At 42.0% G+C, this 25,789-nt stretch overlaps 1 protein-coding gene across 11 annotated transcripts in view; it reads right to left on the bottom strand.

Moving 5' to 3' along the window:
• USP40 (ubiquitin specific peptidase 40) overlaps positions 1–24,730 on the bottom strand; it is a 69,200-nt gene extending 44,470 nt beyond the window's left edge. For 4 of the 11 annotated variants that reach the window (XR_007776495.1, XM_050969378.1, XM_050969382.1 and 1 more), the window contains exons 1-12: positions 24,577–24,655; positions 23,363–23,581; positions 22,315–22,382; positions 21,255–21,368; positions 20,251–20,415; positions 16,943–17,089; positions 11,317–11,460; positions 9,613–9,741; positions 8,486–8,590; positions 8,031–8,138; positions 4,418–4,742; positions 3,807–3,888 (exon numbers count right to left, since the gene is read on the bottom strand). Coding sequence is in view for 10 of the 11 variants with exons in the window: in XM_050969378.1 (XP_050825335.1) it covers positions 3,807–3,888; positions 4,418–4,742; positions 8,031–8,138; positions 8,486–8,590; positions 9,613–9,741; positions 11,317–11,460; positions 16,943–17,089; positions 20,251–20,415; positions 21,255–21,368; positions 22,315–22,382; positions 23,363–23,561 (1,586 nt within the window). In the remaining variant the exon portion in view is untranslated. Of the gene's footprint in view, positions 1–3,806; positions 3,889–4,417; positions 4,743–6,959; positions 7,055–8,030; positions 8,139–8,480; positions 8,591–9,612; positions 9,742–11,316; positions 11,461–16,942; positions 17,090–20,250; positions 20,416–21,254; positions 21,369–22,314; positions 22,383–23,362; positions 23,605–24,576 lie in introns of those variants that run through there. The other 7 variants (XM_050969381.1, XM_050969379.1, XM_050969384.1 and 4 more) reach the window with 7 other exon arrangements.
• Positions 24,731–25,789: the final 1,059 nt, after the last annotated feature.

Genomic DNA, 25,789 nt, shown 5'->3' with positions numbered 1-25,789 from the left:
GCAAATCAATACTCTAACACAACTGAACAATGGAAACAAATATGCAGAAGCTGCTCAGAGCCCCAAGATCTACAGCTAAGACCAAAAAGGCATATCAGCCCTGATTTCTGCTACTTGCATCCACTTTTAACCTGCAAGATACCAAATAAGGCAAAACAAGATTTTTATAAAAAATAAAATTCACTCTGTGCAAAGGGGCCACACAAAGCCTATACATCCCTTAAGGCTTCATTTGGAGAACTTTGGGTTTCAAGACTGCAGAGAGTGAATTCCAACAGCACAGTTTAAGTAAAAGTTTCTGTTCTGCTACACACCTGCTATTTTATTGTAGCATGGTTCCCTTCTCTCCCAATATCTCTGTAAAGATAGCGCTAAGAAAATTTCTTCCATTCTATCCCAGGAGCTACATTAATTTACTTAAGTCTAGCACAATTTTTCATTTTTTTTTTAAGTGAACTTGTTCTACAATTATATTAGTCTGACTGAGAAAGTAGGTGTCATAGATAGTTAAGGGTTAATAGAACAGGAGTACTTCATGTCTCTTTTGACTGTAAAGGGTTAACAAGATCAGTGATCCTGGCTGTCATCTGACCAGAGGACCAATTAGGGGACAGGATACTTTCAAATCTTGAGGGAGGGAAGTTTGTGTGTGTGCTGTTAGTGTTTGGTTGTTGTTCACTCTGGGGGCTCAGAGGGACCAGACGTGCAACCAGGTTTCTCTCCAATCTCTCCGATACAGGCTCTTATAAGTTCAGAATAGTGAGTACTAGGCAGATAAGGCGAGTTAGGCTTATGTTTGTTTTCTTTATTTGCAAATGTGTATTTGGCTGGAAGGAGTTCAAATGTGTATTTTGCTGAAAGGATTTTAATTTGTACTTGTATACTTAGGCTGGGAGGGTATTCCCAGTGTCTACACCTGAAAGACCCTGTGACATATTCCATCTTAAACTTATAAATATAATTTTTACTGTTTTATCTTTCTTTAATTAAAAGCTTTTCTTGTTTAAGAACCTGATTGTTTTTTTATTCTGGTGTGAGACCCCAGCGGACGGGGTCTGGATTCACCAGGGAATCGGTGGGGAGAAAGGAGGGAAGGGGGAGAGAAAGGTTAATTTTCTCTCTGTGTTAGGATTACTTTCTCTCTCAAGGAGAGTCTGGGAGGGGGAGAGAGAAGGAGGGGGGGAAGGCGAATTTTCCTCTCTGTTTTAAGATTCAAGGAGTTTGAATCACAGTGATCTTCCAGGGTAACCCAGGGAGGGGAAGCCTGGGAGAGGCAACGGTGAGGGAAAGGGTTTACTTTCCTTGTGTTAAGATCCAGAGGGTCTGGGTCTTGGGGGTCCCCGGGCAAGGTTTTGTGGGGACAAGAGTGTACCAGGCACTGGAATTCCTGGTTGGTGGCAGCGCTACAAGTACTAAGCTGGTAATTGAGCTTAGAGGAATTCATGCTGGTACCCCATCTTTTGGACGCTAAGGTTCAGAGTGGGGAATTATACCATGACAGTAGGCCAGTAAGGGAATGTAACAGGGAGGTAGAGGAGAAGGCAGTGGACTAGAGTCAGGAATCCTCGATTCTAATTCCTGGATTCACCAATGACTTGCAATGTGACCTTGGGTTAGTCATTTTGTCCACATGACTCAGGGTATGTCTACACTACGGGATTATTCCGATTTTACATAAACCGGTTTTGTAAAACAGATTGTATAAAGTCAAGTGCATGCGACCACACTAAGCACATTAATTCGGCGGTGCACGTCCATGTACCGAGGCTAGCATCGATTTCCGGAGCGTTGCACTGTGGGTAGCTATCCCGTAGCTATCCCATAGTTCCCGCAGTCTCCCCCGCCCATTGGAATTCTGGGTTGAGATCCCAATGCAAAAACAGTGTCGCAGATGATTCTGGGTAAATGTCACCACTCAATCCTTCCTCCATGAAAGCAACGGCAAACAATCATTTTGCGCCCTTTTTCCCTGGGTTGCCCTGGCAGACACCATAGCATGACAACCACAACCATGGAGCCCATTTTGCCTTGTCACTGTCACTGTATGTGTACTGAATGCTGCTGACAGACGTGGTATTGTAGTGCTACACAGCAGCATTCATTTCCCTTTGCAAAGGTAGCAGAAACGGTTACCAGCCCTATTGCACCATCTGCCATCGTAAATTGGGGATGAGATGACGGTTATCAGTCGTTTTGTACCGTCTGCTGCTGTCATGGGTGCTCCTGGCTGGCCTCGCTGAGGTCAGCCGGGGGCACATGGACAAAAATGGAATGACTCCCCGGGTCATTCCCTTATGTTTTGTCTAAAAATAGAGTCAGTCCTGCCTAGAATATGGGGCAAGTGTACTAGAGAACCAGAAAGCACAGCTGCTCCATGTCAGCGCCCCAGAGATCCTGCAGAAATGATGAGCTGCATGCCATTCTAGGGGGCGCCCCTGCAACAACCCCACTTGTTGCTTCCCTCCTTCCCCAACCCTCCTGGGCTACCGTGGAAGTGTCCACCCATTTGTGTGATGAAGTAATAAAGAATGCAGGAATAAGAAACACTGACTTTTTAGTGAGATAAAATGAGTGGGAGGAAGCCTCCAGCTGCTGCGATAGTCTAGGGAGTACAGAATCTTTTCTTTAGACATGAAAGGGAGGGGGGCTGATAAGAGTTCAGCCTCCAGTTGCTATGATGAGGGCGGTTACCAGCCGTTTTGTACCATCTGCCGGGAATGACCAGGAGTAATTCCTATTTTTACCCAGGCGCCCCCAGCCGACCTCATCGAGGCCAGCCAGGAGCACTCACGAGCTGATGATGAAGACGGATATCAGTCATATTGTACCGTCTGCTACCGGGAAGGGGATGCTGGTGTTCAGCGCTGCAGCACCCCGTCTACCAGCAGCATGCATAGACATAGGGCGACATTGAAAAAAGGCGAGAAACATTTTTTTTCCCCTTTTCTTTCGGGAGGGGAGGGGAAAGGGTGTAAATTGATGACATATACCCTGAAACACCCGGGAAAATGTTTTGACCCTTCAGGCATTGAGAGCTCAGCCAAGAATGCAAATGCTTTTCAGAGACTGTGGGGACTGTGGGATGGTTGGAGTCCTCAGTACCCCTCCCTCCCTCCATGAGTGTCCATTTGATTCTTTCGCTTTCCGTTATGTTTGTCACATAATACTGTGCTGTGGCCTCTGTCTATCATACCCTGGAGATTTTTTCAAATGCTTTGTCATTTTGTCTTCTGTAACGGAGCTCTGATAGAATAGATTTGTCTCCCCATACAGCGATCAAATCCAGCATCTCCCGTACGGTCCATGTTGGAGCTCTTTTTCGATTTGGGACTGCATCGCCACTCGTGCTGATCACAGCTCCACGCTGGGCAAACAGGAAATGAAATTCAAAAGTTCACAGGGCTTTTCCTGTCTACCTGGCCAGTGCATCCGAGTTCAGACTGCTTTCCAGAGCAGTCACAATGGTGCACTGTGGGATACCGCCCGGAGGCCAATACTGTCAATTTGCGGCCACACTAACCCTAATCCAACATGGCAATACCGATTTCAGCGCTACTCCTCTCATCAGGGAGGAGTAAAGAAATCCGTTTAAAGAGCCCTTTATAGCGATATAAAGGACCTCGTTGTGTGGACGGGTGCAGGGTTAAATTGGTTTAACGCTGCTAAATTCAGTTTAAATGCGTAGTGTAGACCAGGCCTCAGTGTTTCTTATCTGCAAAATTAGGATAATAATACTTTCCTTCGTTTGTAAAGCACTTTGATATCTACAAATGAAAAAGTATGATGATGATGATGATATTACATACCTTCTCTTCCGCAGTTCAATGTTTGCCGCATCCATTTCATTCAAGAGATGGCCAGGAACCCGATATCTTGGATTTGCTTGTGCTGTGACCAAAGCAAGCTGGTTAGTTGGGATTTAGTTGTGTAAAGCCATTCTGACATGCTTAGAAGTGGCTCCAGGCCAGGCCTCTCGATATGGTAATCTTTTAAAGTCTTTAATGATGAAGGTGGTGGTTTCTTTTACAATACAGCCTTAAGTTACGGGTAGATACGACATGCAAATTTTATTTCTGTTTATATTCCTATTGAGTGTTACTTACTGTTACAGTATAAAAACTGTTGCTTGTATTTTCATTATAATAGTGAGTTAATTTGTCACTTTGTGGAAGAGACTGGAAAATCTTGGCATCTGGAGACCATCAGCTGCCTAATTTATCACTACCATTCACACCACCCCATTACATCTCCTGCTAACCCTTTCCTCCATTAGGTAGTGGGAGGATTTTTCTATTACTTCTAAACAGAAAATATATATAAAGAACTCCACTGCTGGGTTGTTGGGGTTTTTGTTTGTTTGTTTTAAGTAAAAATAATTTTGTGGCGGTAAGAAGAGCATGGTGAGTATTTTTCGTACCTTCAGATGGTCTTTTCAACTGGGATTTTCGATAAAACAGCATGTAGGCACTCTCTTTACCCTGAAATTGTTTCTCAATATCCTTCTCCTTAATGGGCTGGACTTTTGAATCATTCAAGTCAAACCAATGGGAACCAGAGGTGCTGTCCTTTAGCACTGTACATAGACTTTCTGAAGTCCACTGGACATCACTGTTCTGAGAAGGGCTTTGCAGAACTTGTCCTCGGCAATCTGACCCAAACTGGAGCTGATGATACATCTCCTTTAGACTAACCTTCTTATCATCAGGACTAAGTTGAAATATCTGAGAATGATTCTGCAAATACTAAAAAGGAAGAAAAAAAAAGAAAAAACAGTAGTGTCATAATGAAGGAAACATCTATTAAATGTGCAAAGCTGCATTTGCCACCTCCAAGCCTTCTTTGCATGGCTTGACCTCCCTGAAGTAACAACCACTTTTAGGTATCTCCAAAAAAGCTGTTTCTGCCATGCTTCCTATAGTGATTCATCTTGATTTGTATAGAAAACCCCTTTTGTTGCTCCCCTCTCCCTCATGAGTCAATCCTTAGGCTGCAACCGCCTCAGGGCAGGAAACTTCCCTTCTTGTCTGTGAAGTGCCAGCCACACTGTAAGCACTACCACGAACAAAGAAAAAAAAATACAGCATCAAGAGTGAGATCAGACTAAAATCACGAATTTTAAAGTTACTGGCCTAAATTCATTTGATACTCAACTTAACACCATATAAGGACCCCAGTTTTCCAAAAGTGCTTTGCTCCTGCTTTCTGGAGAATGTAGAAAGTGTCCCTCACCTAAACAGAATACAGCTTGGTCCATTAGCACACTGTAGCTTTCACAGAATTTGAACCCTGGTCTCTCTCAGCTTTTGCCATAACCCCACTTACCTGACACTCCCCCCAAAAAGTCTACAATGAGAACTACAGGGGGAAAAAAAACCTTCAGTAAATTAAAGTGAAATAATAAAGATAGGTTAGGGACTGACAGCCCAAACAGGCTCCCAAAGTGAATACAGAAAACTAAGAACAGCTACTTGGCAAAACAGACACAGTAAACACCTTTGATAAAGCAGAACTGCACATAAATGACCAAAGGACGGGGTTGTTTCCTAAACTCCCAGAGTTCTCCTATTTAGTTTTTATTTACTATATGTCAATTTGTTTTCTTCTTGTATATGCTTCTCAGCAAGTCTCCAGAATAAAACCCGTGTTGCAAGATTTTTTGCTGAACTAATATCATTCTTTAATTCAAGAGACCAAGTTCCAGTGGCCTACCTCTGGAGATGAACAGGATAGATAAGTAACATGGCATGGAGTTAACAAACAGCACTGATATCAAGTCCAGCAAACATACAAATTGAAGTAGAATGTTGGGTGGGGAGTAGGGCAGCAGCGGGGAGAAGAAAGATGATAAACCAGAACAAGGATTTTCCATGGATGAAAATTAATACTTTATACCACTGTACCATACCAATCAGAGCTTACGGACTTTAAATTGGTCATTCGTCCATAAGACTAGTGGTTTTGGCACAGACCAAGGCCTTTATATTTCAGAAGCATCCAGAGGTCCCAATCTTGATTGTGACAAGTGTAGTACAAATACACATAAAGACACTCTCTGCCCCAGACAGCTTACAAGCTAAGCACTGTATATAGTAAATCTCAACCTCAGATAATGTAATTTCTGATCACTAACAAAAGCACATTCTTGAAGTATCAAATGAGTTGATTTCAAATAAGCACAAACACACACACTAATCAGAACATGTCAGACAGATCTGTTCACTGAATATACTGACATCATGAAAACCCACACATATGTGCATGCACATTATAGTTGTTGATAACAGACATTCAATCATGACAGAAGACACTGTGTATGTTCAGTATGCTTTTTTGCTCATAGGTTATTTCTCAGTTTACTTTCAATCTCAGCTAAGAAGCTATTCCTCTAAGACAGCTCTGTTTGAATTTCACAATTTAAACTATTTTTGAATTATTCAAAATGTGAAAATAGTTTTGCATTTCAGCGAAGCTTTCTTGGGAGTGTTCAGGATTGTAAGTCACCTTGTTACCCGATAGCTCAGAGAGAGACAGAGAGAAAGAAACTTCTAGTGCTAAACTGGGTGTCAGCTCCCTGTCACTCTAATCTGTTAGCGATCAAAACAACCTCATCAGAAGCTCTGCCAGCCTTTACTTTGCCTTGCAGATTAACTTTAGGTGCACCCCAATCCTTGAGCCCCCTTGAACAGCATTCCCCTGTAGTATCCAGCTCCTGACACCAGACACTCACAGAAATTACCAAGTTCGCTGTCTCCAAAGAGACAGTGTACATACCAGCCTGTTTAGTTCAGCTAAGGAATCGCACTCTCTAATAAAACCAACAATAAGTGTATTAACAAAGAACAGAGGTTCATGAATTCAAGTGACTGTTCAGTAAGAATAATAAAAACAAAAGATAACATGCTTCTACAAGACCAGAACTTAGCTCTAGCAAGTTAATCAAATCTAAAGCAGTTTCTCACCTGAAACCTTTTCTACAAAACTTGCTAGTTTTCAGTCTTAACCTGGATCCAGATTTTTCATGAACCACCCCCCTCCGCCAGGGGTGTTCCTCATTGAAATGCATAACAAAATGTCTTTTTTGCTTCTCCTTATATTTCCCCAAAATTCATAGTTTTGATGCCAGAAACAAGACAATTTCCCTATGGTTTTAGTTTCTGGTGTCTTCCCATGTTGATTTTACATCCCCACCCTGGTCAACCTGACTTTTTCTGTTGGACTTTCTCAAATGCAGCTTCCTTTGTGTTTAATTTACAGTAGAGACAGCGTAGATAGGTGATTTCACACCCCTTTGTCTGGCAAAACGCTGCTCATCAACCCTGCCAGGAACACAGATTCTAAACATAGTCTCAATACATGCATACGACTTCTTAAATAACATGCATACATATATACGGCAATACTTACAACCAGCTTTAATTTGATACCTCACACAACATCCCTTTATAAATACTATGACAGCAAAGTGGTAGGTGTAATGAATTTGTCTGGTCTGACAAGAGTTACACAGAGTGATGACCCACCAATGGGCCTGTGTGTCACAACTCTTAAGAAGAAGAATTCAAAAGGTTAAAAATGAGTTCAAACTCAAAATTCAAATGCAGCAGTTTCCTTTACTATTGCAATGTAATTCTTGAGCTGGCAAGCCTGAGAACTTAACCAAAGTGATAATTTTTTGGATGTGTTCAAAACTACCAATGAGTAGGATTCAGAATAAGAGTTTCATTACAATCATGACTACTAAGTTGCTAATTCAAGTGCACTGTATTTTTTAAATCATTAATATTTCTATGTGTAGACACTTCTAAGTACATTGCTATATGCATTTTCATTCATAAATTAGACTTACATTACAGATTGTCTGCTGGGAAAGGAGAGCCACTGTTTCTACTACTGTTCTTAACATTTGAAATTTTAGAAGAACACAAGTTTAAAAATTTTTCTTAAACTGAAAATTGTGAAGTGATTTGTTAGTAATAGGCTTAGCTAAAATTTAACTAATGTATCTATTAGAGTTTTACTGTTTTTGTTACCTTTCGTATTGGTCCATATTGTTTCCTGTATTTTTTGTTCCAGGACATTCCTTTTTTCTCCAATAGTTTCTGCCCTAACTGATCCACAGGAATTTGTTTGGATTCTTCCTAAAGGAACACAGTTAACAGACTATGAAATGATGAAGTGGTGGGCAAAACCTGAAACACACCAACCAAGAAGTATGCAGCAAACAGGAATGGTAATAAACGAATGGGTTTTGCCAACCTTTGCAATAGCTTGGGTAAACTACTTAAGGCTACTAATGGATTGGCCAAGCAAGTATTCAGAGAGATCCAGTGGATGACTACTTTTATATTAAAAATCAACTTCACACTTTCAGTCTCATGCTCCCTGCTGAATTACTAGGCCAAGTTTAGATTCTTGTCACTTACCCCACCCCTCTTCCAGATCAGTAATTAACAGGGAGCAGTAAAGATCTGTTTACATACCATACCTCTGATATGATCCCTTTCAGGATTGTCAATGGATTTTCCATTTCTTTGATATTTTCAGTATCTTTTTGAACCTTCTCTTCAGTCATCAGTTTGCTTTCCTCCTCCTGAAAAAGATCATTGATGGGATCCTTACTACAAGGCTATGAATATAAAGATTAGTAAATACTATTATTTCAAACAGAGATGTGTATTTTTCCTTTTGCTTTCTAGCACAGATTCTTTTCTTTTACAGAATTATGGATACCCAAGTGTAACTGCAGCAGTTAAATATGGAGAAAATGTCATTGAAGAAGTCATATCACACCACACACACACTCACTCACCAACAGGGTTGGCCACAGAGGCAGGCATCATATTGCTTGGCTGCTCCACTCCCCCCACCTCCTTTTTTAAAATAAACTTGGACGCTCAGAGACATCAAATACAGTTTCCACGCTGAACGGCAAAACACTTTGGTATGCAACGCTGGCCCCATTACTGTTGTCTACAGAAGGCTCCTGATCACTCAGTTACTGCCCCTCCTAATTTCCACCCTTCCCCCACTCTCATGATGCAACCTGTCAGATGAGATGACAAATATTAGATTCAAAGACTGCCAGTGCTGACAAGGTTCAGTGAACAGAAATTCCATGTGCTTTTACAGTGTAACAAAATAATGTTTGAAGAGGACTATCAAAATCTCTTACTGTATAGGACACTGACTTCTATAGATGCTGAAGTCATTGGAAATTTTTGATATGGGCTGGCCAGCCTCACAGACAAAGCTGAAAGTTTAGCATTCTAAACTTGGTAGGCCCCTTAGAGCCTAAATCCCTTTCTAAATCATACACTGTGACTTAACTCAGCAGGACAGCAAATAGATAACTAAATCTAGTTACAAGGTTTGATAGAGTTTCCAGTCTCTGATTAGAAGAAATCATTCCTTGACTGACTAAAGGGTCTCTTCAAATGAAATGAGTGCATGACAAAGGCCATGAAGGACAGTGTGAGTGAATGCCTCACTAGACTATTTTTGTTGATACAACGTGTACTTAATGCTTTAATACAGTCTACATTAATACGTCTCAAGGAATTAAAATTCGCCAAGCAGGAGAAAAGCCATACAAAATGAGTGTTCTAGACTTACTTGCAATTGCCAGTTTCCTAATGCATCAACATCTTTGATATAAACATGGTAGTGTCCTCCATAGCAGCCACCTTTGTGTATAATAACAGAGAAGAGCTCATACATGTACTCCAAATCCTCCAAATGAGTCTAAAACAAGAGGATATTAATAAACCCTATAAGTCTTTTACACAACTACAAGGAGGATTTTATACTATGGACAAAATTTCAGGTGTTTTAGTGGGGAAAACGAGCAATCAATGCAGTTCTCTGTTATCCACCATTATTCCAGAGTTAGAGATACACTTGAACCAAGCCAAAGATGCATGTAACTACTTTAGAAGTAAAATATTTTCAGTAACAGTGGTCAACATAAAAGTACATTTTATTCAAATACTGAAACGTGCCAACTCGGCTGTCCCTGAAATTACTATTCATACTTAGTGAAGTATAGTTAGCAGCTCCATTAGCTAGTATTGCATTGAATATTTCAATTGAACGCTGTTGAAATCTTTTTGTTTGGAAACAAAAATGTTTATCATAAACAAGTTTACACCACTTACTCCTAGGCACAGTTGCAATTTTCTGGAAAGTTACAAGTAAACAGTTCAGGAGTTTTAAGTTAAAAGTGACTTCTTGAGAAATGATGGTGGTGGGTGGGTATCTAATTTCACTGACCCCTCAAAAAGACTTTGTTAACTCTGGAAACTTTGCAGTGCTTAACAAAAAAAACCCCTCACATGTAGCTTAACTACTACAAAATTAAATAAAAGCAAAATAATAATATGCTCCTCCACTAAAGCTAATATTGAAAAATTCTTCCCCAACTGCCAATCTGCAGAACTTTAAAGACCAAAACCACGGTGATTAAGATTTTAGGAAAGCAGACTTTAAAATGTGTCTGCAGTAAGTATATTATTTACATAGTTTAAGGCAGGGGTAGACAACCTGCGGCACGCAAGCTGATTTTCAGTGGCACTCACATTGCCTGGATCCTCGCCACCTTTCCGGGGGGCACTGCATTTTAATTTAATTTTAAATGAAGCTTCTTAAACATTTTAAAACCCTTATTTATTTTACATACAACAGCAGTTCAGTTATATATTACAGACTTATAGAAGGAGACCTTCTAAAAATGTTAAAATGTATGACTGGCACATGAAACCTTAAAATAGAGTGAATAAATGAAGACTCGGCACAGCACTTCTGAAAGGTTACCAACCTCTGGTTTAAGGACTAAAGTTAATTACGTAAAGGCTTTGTTTTGTTAACTATGTTTTGGTTATATGAAGGTCTAATATGACTATTCATCTGTATAGATTTCTAAAAGAATGCATAAACTGTAAGGGTGTGGCAATATACAACTTAGTTTCTGTATAATGCTATTAGATAATACCAACCTAAAAACTAATGTCATGCAACAACTAACTTTCAGGTAACAAGGTTTTTGCCTGGAAATGTTCAGGTAAGTTTTATGCTATTACTGATTTTTCCCATTTTACACATAAAAGCTTTGTGTTCACACCACAAACACTAGAGTTCCCAACACTATTAAAAGAGATCTCTTTTGGAAGGAGAGATTGCAGACAGAGGAAAATCCATACAGTTTCTCCTGCAAATAGCCTGTGACCTGACCAAAAAAGGTAAAATGAAATATGGCTCATCCTGGAGACAAATTTCCCACATATTCAGCCAGAAAACAAATTAAGACAAAATTATTCAAACCTGCTCACAAAAAGGCCTGAGGTTAATCCGGATAGGGAACGTATAGCAGCTTGTTTCCTTGTATCGTTCACACTTCTCAAAGTCAAAGTTAAACCTCAGGAGCGAGACAGTAAGAAAGGGAGGCAACTTACGTAGTTTAGCAGACTGTAAAATGAACAAAAAAGTTTTAAGTATGAGTTTATTACAGGAAAGAAGCAGCATGTCCTCCATTCTAAACAACTCTCTCAGGCTGTTAGAAGAAAAGTTCCCCAAAAGGTTTCAGTAGAAAGCAATCAGCCATTACGGATTTTGTAAGAGGATATCATTCATTAAAAGAGAAGATCCCAAAAGGTAGTGACAGTGGAAAACAAAAATTCAAGCAAACTATGTAAGGGAGAAGTCTGGATAGCACATCAAAAGATGTATTTCACCACATTACATATTATGTGAAATAGTTAAGTGTCATAGGACAGATGAACAGTTAGAGACCTAGTTCTAGAAAGTGCCAATCACTAGTCAATTCCTTGACACTTCCAAGAGAGACCCAAGTAGCAGATGCTATACCATCTTTTATTCAGACCCACTCCTTGACAAGTTGTCCAGTACTGCACTAGTCCAAAATGTTTCTCCTTCCCTCTGACAGGTTATGAGGTCCATCAGAGAAAAACCTTTGACTCCTTCGGGGAGTTCAGACATACCAGTTTTGAGGGTCAAAGCACACAGACAGCCTAAAGAATTTACAGCCTGCTGAGATGAATGAAAGCAGTTTACCTTCTTTTAGAGGTGAATAATCCTGTCCTCTTCCCCACAGAGAAAGAAGTGCAATGCAGGATTTGGGGGTACAATTAACCGCACAGGATGTGAGGAAAGGTTTAAGGAGCTTAAGCTGGGGAGGCACACCTCCTAGACAGCACAGAAGAGTCCTTTAGGGGCTACCCTATGCAATACGCTAGGCAGTGGGGATTCAGGGTCATGGGTGACTGATCCACTGCTACATGGATCCACTGGTTATTTCCCATCTTATGCCCTCTGCAGACATTTACAGTCAGGTGATGTTGGGGTAAAATACCACCAAACATGATCTGATTCCAAGATTCAAGAATGAGGTGATTCTTTGCTTGTCCAGCTCTTGTACAAGTGAAGTTACACTGATCTGCAAATTAAGCATACCTGACAAAAATAAAGACACTCTGATTTTTGGCATCAATGTTTGGACAAGATTGCTGGTTTGCACTTGCTGCTTACAGAGCAGCTCTCAGCCACCTCTAAATTTCTGTGAAAATGTAAGTATTTCCATTACAAAAAAAAAACAAAAAAAAATGCTTTCCTATATAGAAAATATTTGTAACTATTACTAAATATATTCATGCAGATATAAATCTAGGTCAATATTTACCATTGTACATATACACCAGATGCAATATGCACTTCATATTTTTAGTATCTGAACACGACGACATATGTTAACAAATTCAATCAATACTTAACTTGTAAGTTGATGTATTTTGCAAAATCTCTCTTACTGGCATATTACACATACATTTCAAACACAAAATTAATCTATTTCATATGTTCTATATTTTAAAAGTTAAAAGCAGCTTTCACATAGTGTACAAGATGCATTAAACATGTATGGTTCTCATCCTGTAAGTGAAGTAAGTCAGCTTTTATAATAGTTAACCTGTCTGCTAAACACAGGGAAACTTGAGATTGTTTTCCCTTTTGCTGATCAGTTCATTTCCTATTTCCCATTTCCTGATTCTGTGACAAAAAATTAAAAATTCTGGACACAATATTTTAAAATTCTGCAAATTTTATTTGACAAAATAGCACTACATAATCATGCCAGTTTCAATTTTGGTAATTTATTTCAAAATATCTATCTGTAACAATTGAGACACACACAAAAATTCCCCCAGGAGTAGAGAGTTAAAGAAACCCTTATGACAACCCAGTTCCTGCTTCTCTGCCTCCCCACCCCGGGCCCAGACACTCACACCCCCTATCAGCCAGCTGCAGGTCCCCTTGGCACAGACACTGACAGACCCTACTTCCTAGAGCCCAGGGATCCAGAGGGACAAACAGCCTGATGCTGGGTCCCGGACTTGCACAGAATTTCTTGCGTGCCGCCACCTCCGTCCTATAGGGCAGTGTTTCCCAAACATTTTTGGCTACGGAACACTTTTTAGCCGATTACAGTACACTTATTATTTTGTAGTCATTTGGTTTTCAAATAAAAAAATTGCATTATTGATGCTCAAATATATTTTACAAAACAAAGCAAAAATACAAATTTAAAATAACTTGAACTAACAATTTCTAACTGAAAGCGTATATAAAGTAGTACAAAAATCAAGTGCAAGAGTCAAAATTAAAAACAGTTTTCTACTTTAAAAAAACCCTGTTTTTATATATACACAAACACCAAATTAGATTTTTACTAGGAAAATCTATTTTATAAACAGAAATACAGATTTGGATTTAATGGGATTGGTGTTTATGCGTTTTTCTATCACAAATTCGCTTAATATTAGGAATAATGTTGGAAAGTTGAATCCTCATGTCAGGAGCAGCATCCAGTCTACTTAGGGAAGGGACAGCTCAGTGGTTTGAGCATTGGCCTGCTAAACCCAGGGTTGTGAGTTCAATCCTTAAGGGGGCCATTTAGCAATCTAGGGCAAAAATCTGTCTGGGGATTGGTCCTGCTTTGAGCAGGGGGTTGGACGAGCTGACCTCTTGAGGTCCCTTCCAACCCAGATATTCTATTCCTGTATTTGGTTTTTGTTGCAGTATAATACGAAAATCTCGTCTCACACAAATAAGTTGTAGCAAAAGGAAGGAGCACTCGAACTGCACATTTAGCCACACTAAGGTACTCTTCTATTAGGCTGCTCCAAAAATTATTCAGCGGAAGATCCTTAAACTTTTGTTTCAAATCAGAGTCAGAAATTAAGTCAATTAGGCTTTTATAATCATGTGCATTAAAGCCGATTGGTTTGGCTATAATTAAAAACAAACAGATTTTGAACCCAAGCATTATCATCAGTAGTTGAAGGAAAATATTCTAATAAAGAAGTCATGCAAGTGCTGTAAAATGGTGCTGGAAACTTCATGGACTGTAGAATTTATTTCAGTCAGAAATTCATGTATTGTAGGGAAGCAGTCAAAGTTATTCAGTTCTACAGAAGAGGCCCAGAATTCTAGTTTCTTTTTTAACAATGAAATTTTATCCATTGTAGTAAAAATGGTCATATTCTTTCCTTGCAGAGACAGATTAATTTCATTTAATTTTGCAAAACTATCTGCAAGATATGCAAGTCTCATTAGCCCCAGGAATTTGTCAGAGAGTCATTAAATTTTCATCCTGAATTATCTGAAGTAACGAATACCAGTAGTTCACTATGAACCTCAAAGAGCCTCACAAGCACTTTTCCTCTGGATAGCCACCTCACTTCCATACGTAAAAGAAGTATTTTGTGCTGACTACCCATTTCCGCGCACAAAATTTTAAATGACCACTTCAATCCAGGTTAAGATTTGACAAAATTGATACATTATACTGCTTCATTGAGCACAATTTTCAGATATGCTGGTATTTTTTTAACTGCAAACGCTTGCCTGTGTAGAACACAATGGCTCTGAGTGCTTTCTGATGCCACACTTATGATTTGCATTACAGCTCTCTTCATCTTCCTGATCATTGCACTGTCAGTCCATACATCAATACATTTTCCCCAACTAATTTCATGCTTTCTGATAAAACTGTTGATGCAGTTGAATATTTCTTCTCCAGTCATGTTGCTTTGCAGAGATTCACCTTGGATAACTCACTAGTACTAACAGATTTTTCGGCAACAAAAGACTGTGATTGTGCATCCTCACTTTGAAGTGTCACAATATTTTGCTCGCTTATTTCGGCCACAGTTGGAGTACCAGAAGAACTTGCTTTTCATTTCAAAGTTCCTTCTTTTATCCACAAATCCATGGTGATTAGGTTTAGTAACAATATTTAGAAATACTGATTTTTGTCAAATTTTGTTTGTCACAAGTATTTATATTGTTTCGAGTGAAGCTAGTTTAGTTGTGCTTATCGCACACACGGTAAAGAGCCACAGGTTTGAAAGTGTTGCGTGAATATGTTATATTCAACATGGCGTAAACAGAATGGTGTGTGCATACCGCTGCAGTTCACGCAGCCCTGAGCGGAAGTGGTACGACGTCACTAACTGAAACATGCTTGAAAGGGTAGACGTTTACATGCTTGTGTGTCACATTCAGTTTACACCATGATATTCAATACGAGATCTATCAATACCCGGAAAAAGCGTTTTATGCTAAATTATAGTAATTCAAAAAGAGTTGTAAACCATGCTTCAAATATGCCAAATTTAAAATAAAAAAAAAATTACAGACCCTTTTTTAAAATTACAATTCTTTCACAGAACACTTATTCACATCGTGCAGAACACAGTCTGGGAAATGCTGCTATAGGGTATGCTGGGAACCCTCCAGTTTCCCTCCCCTTTCTGCTGGCCTTGTCTTCTATTTGCGAGCAGGGCTCTGACAGGTCCAGCAGCCCCTAGTGTCAGTTAACATCTTCGCAGCCCATTTCTGTGGGAGGGGAAAAGGAAACTGCACGCATATTCATTTCTGCAAAATTCTGCACTGTGCAGTGATGCAGAATACCCTCATATCAAAGGACAGAAATGTTGGAGGCTCAAAGAGGTTCAGCCAATGCATTTACAACTATGTTACCCCCATGGAGGTGCAGACAGCCCCAGCACAGAATCAGGACCAGAAGAAGCATGAAAAGAGAAGAGCGTTCTCCAGTTCCAAGTTTAGAATAGTGTTCAAAAAGTAGCTTTATGGTTCAGAAGGTATGTCTATATGGGAAAACTTGGAAGTATATGGCAAAGGCATTTAACAACTGGTTTAATCTAATTCTGTAAAAAGTGCTAGGAAACACTCCCATTTGCCAGGGAAATTTTGGTAGCCTTTGAGGAGAGGATTTGTCAAACCCTGCCCAGAGCCATCAGTCTTAACTAGAAATTAGATTCTTTCATAATCTACTTTTAAAAAAATTGTTTTCACCACACAGTTGTGGCCTTCTGATCTATTCAAAGTTGTTTAGCTGCAGCTTGTCCTGTCCATTCTTGCCTCGAATCTTAATGGGTATTATTTTGAGATGAGCGAAGAGATCTGCTCTTCCACACTGACAGACTCATTCAGAAAAACCTTATAATTTGCTAAGCCTGAATGAACACTTGGATGCTAACTCAGATAAAGCTATTATGTGTTGAAGTGGTGCTGTAAATCACTGGAAGATTATTACTGATGATAAATTGATATTTCGTACTGCCCAAACCTTACCCCATCCATCCAGGACCTAGTAAGAAACTGCAACAATGTACTTGTTAACACAAGCCATAAAATATTTTACAAATTTTAACTATTTGCATACCAGAGGGGAAAAAAATGCGAGGTCTTTTCACATGTTCTCCACTTAAGGTGATGGCTACAAGTTCATATGTTAAATAATTTGGCAGAGAATGCCAAAGCCCTCCTTAATGTAAAGTACCAATGCCAATCTTCTCCAAATTCCTGAACTGCTGTCAAACTGGATGCTATGGACAAGGTAACCCATTACCTTTGCTGCTTCAACCAGTTTGTTGCACGTTCCACATCGGTACAAGTTATCATTTTCAAAATATTCCTCTTCCACATACATGTTCCACAGGGCCTCCTCCAAGCCAGATACATCCTTGACTGCCACCGTTAGATCTAAAAAATCCTCCTATACAACAGTACAGTAGAGAACAAAAGCCAATACGTTATGTAAACGAGGCTAGATTTTGATATTTGGTATACTACAGCACATTTGCATGCAGGCACAATAGCAGATTTGTTAAATATAAAGAAACACACTAATGCAAGTCATGCATCTGGATTAAAGAAATCTCTCATCACTTTATTTCAGAAATACTATTATTTGTAGGATTTAAAACAAAAAACAAAAAAACTGTTTACTTCCTCTGTCATAATTTAGTTTTGTAAAATGTCCTGGTTGTAAAAAACATAGATGAGAAAAAGTAAAAATAGATGGTAAAACACGAATGAAACAAATGGAGTTTCACTGTAGTAACATCATTACTTACATCTCTAATCATATCTACCATTGGTGATACACGTAACTCTGATAGAAACTGCCACAGTGCTACTGTTTTCTTCTGATGACTCATACCCTCACTATAGGTATAGCTCAGAACACGCCTGCACAACATGTGGCCTGCGGGCCACATGCTGCCCGCAGAGGCACACTGTGCGGCCCGCAGCAGGACTAAAAAGGCTCTGAGCTGCCCGCAGCGGCGGGGAGCTCAGAGCTCTTTAAATCTCAGCCGCGGCCGGGATTCAAAAGGCTCTGGGCTGCCCGCAGCGGTGGGGAGCCCAGAGCCCTTTAAATCTCAGCCGCCAGGACTGGCTTTAGGCCAATTCAACAAATTCCCCTGAATCAGCCCACCCCTAAGAGGGCCCCATGCCCAAAACCCAGTACGGTGTACTGGCAAAAGCCAGTGCGCTGTACCGGGGTGGCCCAGCTTCCCCAAGGGGCAATTTAAAAGGCCTGGGGCTCCCAGCAGGAGCTGGAGCCCCATGCCTTTTAAATTGCCACCAGAGCACCACTGCTGGAGCCCTGAGGTAGGGCTGTGGGGCTTTGGGGGCTATTTAAAAAGTCCGAGGTTCCCGTCGCTTCTACCGCCCCAGCCCTTTAAATAGCCACCGGAGTCCCACCACTTCCCAGGGTTCCCGTGGCTATTTAAAGGGCTGGGGCGGTAGTAGAAGGGGAGCCCCGGGCCCTTTAAATACCCCCAGAGCCCTGGGGTGGTGGGGGGCTCTGGGGGTATTTAAAGGGCCAGGGCTCCAGCTGCCTCTGCCACCCTGGTTCTTTAATTAGCTGCTGAAGCCACAATGCTTCCCCAGGGCTCCCTTGGCTATTTACAGGGCTGGGGCGGTAGAAGCAGGGGAGCCCTGGGCTCTTTAAATAGCCCCAGAGCCCTACGGTAGTGGGCGGGGGGAGGTGTCTCCAGCTGCCTCTGCTTCCCTAGTCCTTTAAATAGCCCCCAGAGCCCCACCAATTCCCCAGGGCTCCCGCAGCTAATTACAGGGCTGGGGCAGTGGAAGCAGGGGAGCCCCAGGCCCTTTAAATAGCAACTGAGCCCCAGGCTGCTGCTGCCACCCTGGTGGGGGAGGCAGGAAGAGGAGGCACTCACCATACAGGATGGGCTGTACCCCCAGTACTGCACCAGCTGCCTGCAGCCAACCCCTGCTGCACCCCCTGCCCGCACCAGCCCCGCATCTCCTGCCCTGCTTGCACCCGCAGCCAGCCCTGCACCCGCTGCCCGCAGCCAGCCCATCTCCAGCCAGCCCCGCACCCCCTGCCTTGCCTCCAGCCCCGCACCAACCTGTCCTCAGCCAGCCCTGCACCCCCTTCCCTGTCTCCAGCCAACCCCTGCCGCACCCCTCTGCCTGAAGACAGCCAGTCCCGCACTCCTTTGTCTCCAGCCCTGCCAACCCACGCCGCAACCCCCCCCGTGGCCCTGCCTGAAGCCAGCCAGCCACCCCACATGCCTTGCCCAACCTGCAGCCAGACCCTACCTCCAGCTCCCTCCCAGCCCACCACCAGCCAGCCCCATGTCCATTGATGCCCTGCAGTTCCCAGAGAAGTAATCCTGCACACCTGCTTCAATGAGGTGGGCAGGGAGCAGCTGAGACCCACACATGTGCACCCTAGCACACCCTCAGGGAGTGGCGGAGCTCATTTCTAGTTCAGACCCATCTTTTTAAAAAAGAAATTTAGGTAGGGTTAACATATATCTATATTTTCCCAGACATGTCAGGCTTTTTGGTTCTTAAATCGCCATGCAGGAGGAAAACACAGACGTATGGTAACCCTACTGGTACAAAAAATACATACTGTGGCAGAACTTTTTATAGGGAACCGGTTGCTAAGAAATGAAAGGCTTTTTTTTTTTTTTGTTTTTACATTTTTTTTTCAGTCATCCCTGCTGGGGCCCTGCCGAAAATGTTCGAACTGGGCACCGCACTTCCTAAAGCCGGCCCTGCCAGCTGCGGCCAGGAATCAAAGGGCTCTGGGCTGCCCGCAGAGATTCCCAGCCGTGGCTGAGATTTAAAGGGCTCAGGGCTCCCCGCCGCCACGGGCAGCCCAGAGCCCTTTGAATCCCGGCGGTGGCTCCAGCAGATGGCTGGGGCTGGGATTTAAAGGACTGGGGCTCCCCTCAGCAGCAGGAGCTCTGGGCCCTTTAAATCCCTGCCCCAGCCCCGCAAAGCTCCGGGTTCCACCAGCTGCCGGAGCCCCGAGCCCTTTAATTTGACCCTGAGGGCTCCTAGCCACCTCTTCAGCTGGGAGCCCCTGGTTGATTTAAAATCAAGTATCACCTCCCCACCCCCAACCATCCTTTCTGGCCCACAGCTGTTTTGGTGGGACGGTGCTGGAGAAGGAGGGTTTGTTTCTGCAGGGCTGGGCGGTGCTGAGGCCGGGTGTTTCCGCTGGGCTGGGAGGTCCTGGATGGGGTGTTTCCGTGGGGCAAGGGGGTTTCGGCCCTCAGCTGTTTTCTTTGGAGTAATGTGGCCCTCACCGCTTTACGAGTTGTGCAGGCCTCGCTTAGAAAATACCAGCCAAGACTCAGTATAAACAAATAAGCCCTGAATATTTTCCATGTGTTTAGAAGTCTGCAGAGTCCTAACCCATAAAAGCTGCATAGTTCCAATAAATTGATCATTAGAATGGTCAAAATATTTAATTAATTTGGAATATTTATGGGGTTAAGCAAGCATTTACACATACAGAAAATTTAACATCTTCAATAAACCGTAACCTGCTTAACAAGCTGCCAACAATCTATGCTATTAAACAGATACAAAGCTCTCCTAGGAATTTACCTGTCTCTCACTGACATTCTTGCACTCCTTACAAACAATCTGGTTAACAACAGTCCCATGGTACAACCGATTAATAAGGTCATGGCCAGAGGTCCCCACAAGGGAAGTTTCCAAAGCACTGAACAGAATCCGATTTAACTCTTGTACATCATGTTGTCTCATCTCCTGCAAGACAGCATAGGACATATTTTTTTAAAAAAGGGTTTATTAGTGCAGTCTCCTGCTTTTCATATTATGATGACTAAAGCATTTTCTAAAAGCAATAATCAAAAGTTACATTAGAGACATAACAAAGGCCTTAAAAGAAAGCAAGATACAACATGAGAGTTATCTACTCCCAAGAGAGGAATACTGTGCTAACTTAAAAGTTTGTTTTTCTCTCCACTTCTTTCCAGTCTTAATTTACTTCCATTATTTCTGCTACAAGCGTACATAACATAGGCCAGGTCATACACTCTATTCCCACAGAACTCAATGGGACTATTCCCTTTCATAAAGTAAGCACCTAATTATTTGAAGGACTTGGAGCCTTAAGTCATCAGGCAAACAGTATTGCTGCAAAAAATGAAAAACTACAGAAATATTTAAAAAAAATATTTTATATCTGTAGAAACCCATTTTCTTGTTCTCCATAGGAAATGGTCAATGGAGATATACCTATCTCACAGAACTGGAAGGGACCCTGAAGGGTCATCGAGTCCAGTCCTCTGCCTTCACTAGCAGGACCAACTACTGATTTTGCCCCAGATCCCTAAGTGGCCCCCTCAAGGACTGAACTCACATCTCTGGGTTTAGCAGGCCAATGCTCAAAGTACTGAGCTATCCCTCCCCCCCATATGTGCTTTCAATGGGGATGCAGATAAAAACAGAATAATATTTGCCAAATTAAAAATATATTTCCCCAACTTGAAAAATTCTAAACAGGTCAAGTCTCCAAGAGTCATCTTCTCTCTCTTTTGGAAGAAACTCTTACAAGCTGTGTCCTTACAGATACCACACTGTACCTCATTGCTGTTCCATCCAAAGCTCTCAGTGAGGTCTGTTGTAGATGCAGCCTGCTGATCTAAGAGCAAAAGTTGAGCAAATAATCGTTGTAACTGTAATGGAATTATTCGAACCTAAATGTTTAAAAAAAGAAAAAAAAAAGGTTTCAGGAAGCAACTTCAAAACCAGTACTTCAAATAAACTGAATTAGGATTTAGCACAGAAGTGAGAATAAGACACCATCAACCCAGGAGCACTTATGTTCTAATTATAACTTGGCCTACTTAACAATTCCATAAACATGGACACATCTTTCCAAAATCTATATAATTGTTCATCCTTAAGTATCTCTGAGAAATCTAAATTCATTATTTCAATGGTGGTAAACTAATATACCGAAAGAAAAATAATTAACTTAAATTTAATCTATCATAATATAAACATTAATTTTCTTTTGTATTTTGCACATTTTAGTACCTCAAAAAAAATCAAAAGAACATGGCCTTAGGAGATTTAATTAAATCATAGCTAAGACAGCTACCTATTGTAGCTTTGATTTACAAAGAAAACTCACTTCACCAACAACTTGCTTCTATCACTTTAAACAGAGAATACAGAAATAAAATTTGTTCCAAAGCTAGTAAGCATTTTAAAAATAAAAATTAGGCACCATCCTGTAATGTCTTGTGCGTAGGTAGACCACTACATCTGCGAGGCTCCAGAAGGACGCCGCAGTCTCACAAACAAGAAGTCACAGAATTGGAGCCTTATTTAGTAAAAAAAGAAAATATGGAACAGTACTGTATAAGTTTTGGGCCTGCTCTTGCTCCAACTGAAGTTGGAAGGACTTTTGCTACCGGATTCTATGGGAGTAGGATCAAGATCTATAATATAACTGCAAAATAACTGGTGCACCGGCTTTCACCAGTGCACAAAACAGAACGCATTGACAAACCAAATTCTTGCCTTCACATAAATTATATTTCCCAGTGTGGTCAAAAATTGTATTCCCTCTTGATCCAAACCCTCATTTTTTTGAATCAACCTACAGCAGAGGATAATAAGAGTAGATTTTAACACCTTTACATCTGGTTTATTGATATCTTCCAGAGAACCAAGTTCTTCAGGGCCTAGGGAAAACAGTGCTTCTGTAATGGAAAACGAAACATGACTTTAAATAAAGAAGCTTTACATTCATATGCATCGTATTTTAGTTTATTTGTATGAAAAGTTATCATGCTGTCCTGTTAGCAATCAAAAACATACCAGGAAGTCCTTAAGTATCTTAAAAAGTTTATTCCTGAAAGACATTTTCACTTTTTTTGTACCAATTTATTCTCCCCCCCCCATCTAAATTAAATACCAATATTAGGAAACATACAAATGGTTACATGTCTTGAAGCATTGCTTCTTCATAAGTTAATGGTTATGTGAAAAGTGAATGAGAGGCAATGGTCAAAGTGAAACTGCATCCTATTTTAAATAAGAAGTTATAAGCACATTTGTGTCTCTATGATGTGAATTATACATAAAATAGCTAGATGTGATATATGTCTTTTTGCAGAAGTGAGAGATAATAACTTTATGGACCACCTGCTCTTTGTTTTCATCTTGCCTGCTACAGCTTTTTGACTGGACTTTCTCTCCGTTCTGATTGGTTATTTACTCCAATCCTACCCTCCCTCCACAGTCTCTCCACCTCAGCTTTACTCCATACCTGCCCCTCTTCTTTCCTGCCCTTCCCTTCTCTTTTATTCAGCATATCCCTTCTTAAATGAACCCCACCTCCCCCCCAAAAGGGGGGAAAACGTGCAACACAGTGTTTGCTGCCATCACATCTTTCACTCTGCTAGTGTGTTCTACTCCTCCCTCCACCCTGAGTCTGTCCCATCTATTTAGCTTGACAGCTCTTTGGCAGGAAGGACTGCCTTCTTCTCTGGTTTCAGAGTAGCAACGTGTTAGTCTGTATCCGCAAAAAGAACAGGAGTACTTGTACTCCTGTCTTCTCTGTGTTTGTACAATAGCTGGCACAATGGGGCCTCACTCTTGGTGGGCCCTTAGGCACTACTGTAATAAACATGGTTAATTTAAAAGTTACTTTAGAAAGTCATATTTTAAGATACAGTACCTCTAAATTCTGGCGTGAAATGCAAAGTCTGGAGAAGGGAATTGAGGTAGCAGGTCCCACCCTGATTTTTGATACCACTTAATTTGGTGAACTCCCTTGGAGCGGGAGGCTCGGTATCTTTGGACTTTGATTTCTTCCCTTTTCCACATTGATTATTTGACACAAAGGAAAAGTTCTCTTCAAATAAGTCTCCAAACATTGTGAAGCCACAGTACAGTCCTTCAGAGATCCAACATAAATCACTATTTAGCACAAAAACTACAATATTAATTGGTTATGCAGTACATGCTAATTTAATCTTGAGCATAGTATTTCCAAAGTTCTCAGCCTGGGCCTAACTATGTCACCAATGAAATCACTAATGACTCCATTCTATCTAGTCATCTATTGTAAATCACAAATATCAACTTTTAGCTATAAAACAAGTTTTTATTGTTTTTGTACTTTTTAACGTCCACAGATTTTGGTTCCTGGACCGTTTGTAATTTTATTCCAGTCTTAGCGACCAAAATCTTGTCTATACACAAACTTGCACCAAAATATCAGCTTTTATTTATACGGTTGCAGTTTAGTTTCAAGTCTGTACATGGACACTTATAGTGGAATAAAAAACACCCTATTTTGATTTTGGTAAAAACAGGGCAGGTCTTCCAAAACAAGAGGGCCCATGCACAGACTTGTAACCAAATAACAAACGGTACCAATCAAAACCAAGTTTCAGAATAGCAGTTAGTTGGATGGCAGAGTGTGCGTGGTACTAGAAAGTGTGTTCAGACAGCGCCAAGACAATGTAATTAGGCTCGGCAGAATATGGTTGTTTATTTTTGTTACAATTCCGACAGATCATCATTTTAAAGCCCCCTCCCCCACTGTTATCTATTTTGTGCTCGGGGCTGCACAAAGTCACGGGTTTAACAAGCCCTCTCCCCGGGGCGCGCTGTTCACTCACAGCTGCAGGGCCCTAGGGGAGGGAGGCCTGACATCCCCCCGCCACGACACAATCCCTGCGCCGGGCCGGGCAGCTAGGACGCAAACGCCGCGCGGAGAGGGGCCTGGCCCCCGGGCCGCGCAGGGGAAGGCGCACCACAGGCCCCCCCCCGCCACGCGACGCGCATGCGTATCAGCCCCTCCCCCCCGAGCTGCAGCTTCCCCGCCGTGGCCCCTCCCCCGCCCGCGGCAGGGGGCTCCGAGGGGGAGTCCCCAACCCCGCTCACCGCTCACTGCCGGGGCGCGGAGCCACGCTTGCGCTGACACCAGCACCGCCGCCAGCTCGCCGCCGCCATGGTTGTTTTGGCTCCGTTGTCAGCCGGCTCCCGCGGGGCCCGATGGGAGTTGGAGTCTTTCCCTGTGCTCCCGCACCGCCGCCTCCCGCGGCCCGGACTACAACTCCCACAAGTCACCAGGCCACGCGCCGGCCGCAGTCCGCGGCCACCAACAAACCCGCGACGTCCGCTAGGGAAACTGTGGGTGGCTCCGCAGCACCCTCGGTAGCGTCATATGACCGGAAGCGTCGGGCGCAAGGCCCTCTGGGAGGTGTAGTTGACTAGGAGTGTGTGCCGCAAGGCCCTCTGGGAGGTGTAGTTCACTAGGAGTGTGTGCCGCAAGGCCCTCTGGGAGGTGTAGTTCCCGCATTCCCTCCTGGGAGATGTAGTCTTTCTAAGGAAAGCTGGCTTCTCTCTGAGAATTAACCTCATGAGTAAAAAATTCCAAAAAAATTCCAAAAATGTGGCACAAAGACTCCTAAAATGCCACCCATCCCTTCTCATCACAGCTGAAGGCAGGCACAGGCTGTCCCCACACACCAAACCGTTATCAACATTCCCTAAATAAATTCTCATAGGCCCTGGGTCTGTGTCTCCCCCAGCTGTTGAAACTGGTATGCATCAAACACCCCTGTCGCCAGATCCTGCAGTGTTATCCTGAGTCTTGTGATATTTAGTGATTTTCTTAACAACTCAGTTCCTGGAGCTGGGAGGTTGCAGTAGAATCTTATCTCCCCCTGCCACCCCCTCCACGCTCCCCTCTACCTCTCCAAAAAAGGCAGTGGGAGAGTTTTCTAGCACTTGAGGTTGGAGGCAGAGCTTGAAAGCGAGAAGGCAAATAAAATGACACAATGTTTGTTTATTTTTAAATAATGTTTTTTAATCCAATCTCATGATTTTGGGACACCTGTCTCATAGTTTTTCAGTGCATGGGGCTGGCAATAATGTGCTCTGTGTTGTACAATGTGCTCTGTGCTGTACACAATGCAGGAATAAAGATGGCCCCTGCTCCAAAGAAGTTATAATGCTGAAGGAGTTTGCAGTGTAGAATCTTCGATTTACTAGCAAAGGCTATTCCAAAACAATCCACAGTGCATGAAAAATACTTTTGTTGAACCATAATGGGGCTCTCCCTCTGTCATTTTCATACCTTTTTGAGTGTGGA

This window comes from Gopherus flavomarginatus, chromosome 10 (genome assembly GCF_025201925.1).
Source record: "Gopherus flavomarginatus isolate rGopFla2 chromosome 10, rGopFla2.mat.asm, whole genome shotgun sequence".
In the NCBI taxonomy this organism is placed as follows: Eukaryota; Metazoa; Chordata; order Testudines; family Testudinidae; genus Gopherus; species Gopherus flavomarginatus.
The sequence above is the reverse complement of the archived record's forward strand: the minus strand, read 5'-3'. Positions and strand labels throughout refer to the sequence as shown.